Here is a 5,420-nt window from a genome sequence, read left to right on the forward strand (position 1 = left end):
GCGGTTCCGAATTGATGTGTAAAGTCGTAATGCCGGATCCTGCAATGGTGTTATAAAAATGTGTTAAAGATAATATTTACAGATTTTATAAATGTGGACCATTTTGTCCATCAGTTTTAAACGTGATCACATTCTTTTAATGTCTTCTGGCTCACTCGTAGTTCATTACGTATGCCAGAACGACTTAACCTCAGTAAAAACATGTTTTCTCCCCGGGATTTAGGTAAAACAGATTATATTAGTTTAAATATTTACGATAGTGCGGCTTTCACACGGGGGACTTCGCGTAGCCTTTGGAGGGTAATTATTTTTCAAACATTATATTGCACACAAATGATGATAATTTTTTAATTATTAAATTGTTAAATGATAGCTATTATTTTAATTATTTATTATTTTATTACAGCAATGGAAACAGTTATCAAGGTTTCAAAGAAGTATTTTCTACTTTGCTATTGTAACAATTTTACTTGTGATATTTTATCTTTTGCCCGGTGAAACCAAAAATGCTATTTTACAAAATAACAATGAGTATAATAATGTTGATATAGTTCAAGAGACAGTAAAATATGAAAAGGTAAATAAAGTATTAAAATCATTTTGAACACTATTCAATTAACAGCTGATTTTCCTAGGTGCCAGAGGATATTGTTGTAGATAATGTTAACCAACCTGCTGGTGGTGGTCATGGTGGTGATGTCATTGAAGAACCAGAATTTCAACCAGAGATCAATCAAGTAGATGATGATCAAATTGGGGAACCACCTCAACCAAAACCAATCGCACTTAAATTTGAAGGTATATTTAATGTAAAAGTAATAGATTAATGATCTTGATAATTTATAAACAATTATATTTTATAGGACCACAAAATAGTAGACAAAAAGCAGTAGTTGCAGCATTTAAACATTCATGGGATGGGTATAAACAATATGCTTGGGGTCATGACAATGTTAAGCCGATATCAAAAAAATATCATGAATGGTTTGGTTTAGGACTTACTATTGTAGACTCTTTAGATACTTTATACATGATGGGTTTGAATGATGGTGTGTATAATATATATTCACTTTTATCTTCTTCCAGTATTATGAAATTAATATCCTTGACTTTTTTAGATTTTGCAGAAGCCAAATCATGGATTGAAAATAGTTTGGTCTTCACCATGAATCGTGATGTTAACCTGTTTGAAGTAACAATAAGAGTATTAGGAGGATTATTAGCTGCATATCATCTTAGTGGAGAAAAAATATTTTTAAATAAAGCGGTGAATTCAATATTGACCTTTTTAAAATTTTTTAGTACATTATCTTATTTATTTATATTATTTCATATTTTATTATTTTATTTTATAATTATTGAGTCTATACAATTTAAGATCGATTTGGGAGATCGTATGATGCCAGCATTTTCTACCAGATCTGGTGTTCCATATTCTGATGTCAATTTAGGGACTAGAGCAGCACATAGTCCTAAATGGGGGCCTGATAGTAGTACTAGTGAAGTAACTTCCATTCAATTAGAATTTCGTGATTTAAGTCGTAGTTCAGGACAACCTAAATTTGAGGTAATGAGAAAAGAAGTATAAAGAAAAATATCTCTATGTGGTATTACTTTTCAAAGTATACTTCATAATAATTAATAATTGTGTAGGCAGCTGCTGCAAGAGTCTCAGAACATGTACATCAATTAGAGAAACACGATGGTCTAGTTCCAATTTTTATCAATGCAAACAATGGACAATTTAGAGAATATGCGACAATTACTTTAGGAGCTAGAGGTGACAGCTATTACGAATATTTATTGAAACAATGGATACAAACTGGGAAGACCATAGACTAGTCTGTATTTTTTTTTAAGCATGTAACTCCTGATCATTTGCAATGCACGAGATAGTAGTAGTGTCTCTGATAGACCATTGCTTCTCTTTATTTACAGTTTACGAGATGACTATTTATTGGGCATTTCTGGAACTAAGAAACATCTAGTCAAATATACAGCTATTAATAAGTATCTTTTTATAGCAGAATTAGTTGGTGCGCATAAAGATACAAGACCAAAGATGGTAATTTCTTTCTGGAAACATATTAATGCTATATAGCAACATTAAGAATTAAAAAAATACTCATAAATATATCTTATAGGACCATCTTACATGTTACTTAGGAGGTACATTAGCCTTAGGAGTCCATCATGGCTTACCACAAGAACATATGGCTTTTGCAAATGATATTGTCAAAACTTGTTATCAAACATATGCGATACAACCAACTTTTCTTGCTCCTGAAATAACTTACTTTAACATTCAGGTAAATTTATTAGAAGAGTTATAAACATACATTAATAATAAACCCTTTTATTTTCTTTTTTACCACTCACAGAAGTTAGAAGGAGATAATCAAATGGATATGTATGTGAAAACAAATGATGCACATAATCTCCTACGACCTGAGTTTATAGAAAGTCTTTTTTATATGTGGTATTTCACAGGAAATAAAACTTTCCAGGATTGGGGCTGGCAAATATTTCAAGTAAGCATTAACATGTTTACCTTAAAATTTGATCTTGTCTATTCGCAATTCTACTTATTATATATATATATATATATATATATATATATATATATATATACACACACACATATAAATATATTTTAATCTCTTTATATATAAATAGGCATTTGAAAATTATACTAAAGTGGAAAATGGATACACAAGTATTGGGAATGTTCGAAGTATTCATAACATACGACCACAAGATATGACCGAAAGTTTTTGGTTCGCCGAAACATTGAAATATTTATATTTGTTATTCGATGATACCAGACAATTAATAGATTTAGATAAATGGGTATTCAATTCCGAGGGTCACCCATTGCCTATATATGAATCATAATATGATGTAAAGAAAAATTTATATTCGACAAATTCGACGCTGTGTATTTAATTAGTTGAATTCATTTGCACCGATCTATTAATCATTATTATTGAAAAATTGCACCTAAAATCCAATCATGTGTATTGGATGCGAAAGATTTTCCAATATTTTTGATTGTCTAAAAAATTTGTACAGAAGTATACCCAATTAATCATAATAGCGTGTATGTAAAGCAAACATTTTTAAATTTATTGTCATAAGTATTTCATACGTTGTGATTTATAAGAAATCATATCATTGTTCATACACAATTACGTCTTTGACTTAAGTAGTGCCTATCTATGATCATCGGACGATGAAATGAACAACTTTGTAAATACTTTACTCTTTATATTATAGATCAATGTGAATCATAGCGGTAAAAAGCAAATTTTTTCATTGAAATTTTTAATACATCGATTATCAAGCAATTGTAATCAAAGCTACTTATACACAGAAGTACTATTCATCTATAATGAGCACATGCTTATACTATTTAACTTGGAAGAGAAAAAAGTACATATTCATATCTTAGATTGTACATTAAAAGAACAGTTTATTAAAAAAAATACCAAGATAATCTTTTTTCTAGCAATATCAATGTAATCATTTATAGAAGTAACTTAAGTATCTAGTCGTGATTTATTAATATTTTTTCTATGATTTATCATACATTATATTTGCTTCAACGTACATATACGACAAACGGCCAAAATTATTACTGCCAAGGATAGATAAAAATGTACATTATTTACATTATATAAAAAGCTTTTATACATAAGTAAGTATATGCGCATGTGTGATATGTATATATATATATACACACACACACACTAGTTGTGTAATAATATAGTCATTAGTTTCATATGAGAAAAAAGATATAGAAATAAGTTCTCCAACACTATATTATACACACACGCATACATATACAATAATCCACAATCATGTCGGTAAAATAGGATGCAATTGATAATACGAATAATACACTAATCAATGGCACTCAAATTACATTTTTCTATTAAATATTTACATTTTATGTTACGTATCATGAAAATTAATCTTTATAGTACATATATGTACGTATATGTTTTTCATGAAACATATTCTTTATTTTACAATGCGAGAATACAATGTAACTAACATAACACTTCTTCTTAAAGCAGTCTTTCAACGAATTTCTTATCGTAGATCTTTAAGTATAATCTTCTAAAAAAAAAAAAAGAGTCGTCATAAAATGGCACAATCACAACATTCATGCGTATAATAAAGACAATTAATAAGGCAATTTTCGCATTTGTTGTCCTTCGACGAATGACTCCCAGAGTCGATATCGAATTCGACTTTTCTTTGACTTTTTTGATTTTCCCAATGTAAAGCCATATTTGCATTTGATGGTGCTATCTCGATTGCATCATAATCTATGTTTCGATTTTGTGGCATTGGCGTTGATGACAGAGTCGATAATGACGAGGACGGGATTACCGACGCTGTAGCCATCGTTGTTTGGGACTGAACTTCGTTCGGTTGCTCGTATTCGGTCTTCTTCCTGTTCTCAGCCATTTGCATCGAATTGTTTGGCGTCGTTACTCTGATCGTATAAATCCAAAATTTATCCTTTTTTTACCTTTCTTTTTCTCTCCTTCCCTCTCTCTCTTTCTATCTTTCTCTCTCTTTCTCGTGCAATGAATTATGAACGAAGACAAGCTTATAAAAAAGCTTCAATGAACTTACTTGTAGCTGCCGCGTTCAGGAAATATACGCTTGAGAGACATCTTTGATGTAAGAAAATCGCGGGAAATTTGAAATTGCTTTCGAATTTTTTTTAGAAAGACCGAATGATTGAGATAGATTGTCGTTGAATGTTGATCGACGGAAAAAACAAATTCTCAGAAACTTAGAGAGAGACACTTTCTCTGGAGAATGATAAAGATCTGACTGACGATTTTCTCGTATACACGACAACAACATTGTGACAAAAGAAAGACGAACTTACAAAAACTGAAGCGACTGCCAGTGCCTTCACTTGTTTGTTTCTCTTTTTTTTTCCTCATTTCGTTAGACAAAACAATAACGTATCTACATGTGTCCTTTCGTAATTTGAAGGGTCATTGTAAACCGATTGTTGAATATTTCTATTCTTTACTATAGAAAAGTGATCGAAAATATTTCTAAGAAACTTTTTAATGGAATATCTAAATTAGTTAAATTTATTAATATCTACATAACTAAAATTATATATATGTATATGTATATATATATGTATATATATGTATATATATGTACATATATATATATATATATATATATATATATATATATATATATCGAATAATGTCAACTAACGATGAGCCTAATTAATAGATTTACTATTTCATTTGATGAATCTCTTTTTCTTTTTTTTACTATTTCATACGTTCGGAAACATGAACGTACAAACACAACGGCAAAATGTGAAGGCTTTGTTTATGCGTGTGTATGTGTGTATTTTTTTACGGTAACGCAAA

At 29.8% G+C, this 5,420-nt stretch overlaps 1 protein-coding gene across 1 annotated transcript; it reads left to right on the forward strand.

Annotated features, from left to right (window-relative positions):
• Positions 1–20: 20 nt before the first annotated feature.
• Positions 21–3,496, forward strand: LOC127061395 (endoplasmic reticulum mannosyl-oligosaccharide 1,2-alpha-mannosidase). Its single transcript, XM_050988211.1, has 11 exons — positions 21–300; positions 407–577; positions 636–798; positions 864–1,049; positions 1,119–1,267; positions 1,379–1,567; positions 1,654–1,841; positions 1,939–2,065; positions 2,145–2,309; positions 2,382–2,531; positions 2,677–3,496. Exons 1-11 carry the CDS (start codon positions 172–174, stop codon positions 2,893–2,895), a joined length of 1,836 nt encoding a protein of 611 aa, XP_050844168.1. The 5' UTR covers positions 21–171; the 3' UTR covers positions 2,896–3,496.
• The last annotated feature ends 1,924 nt before the right edge of the window (positions 3,497–5,420 follow it).

The sequence above is a fragment of the Vespula vulgaris genome, chromosome 2 (assembly GCF_905475345.1).
Source record: "Vespula vulgaris chromosome 2, iyVesVulg1.1, whole genome shotgun sequence".
In the NCBI taxonomy this organism is placed as follows: domain Eukaryota; kingdom Metazoa; phylum Arthropoda; class Insecta; order Hymenoptera; family Vespidae; genus Vespula; species Vespula vulgaris.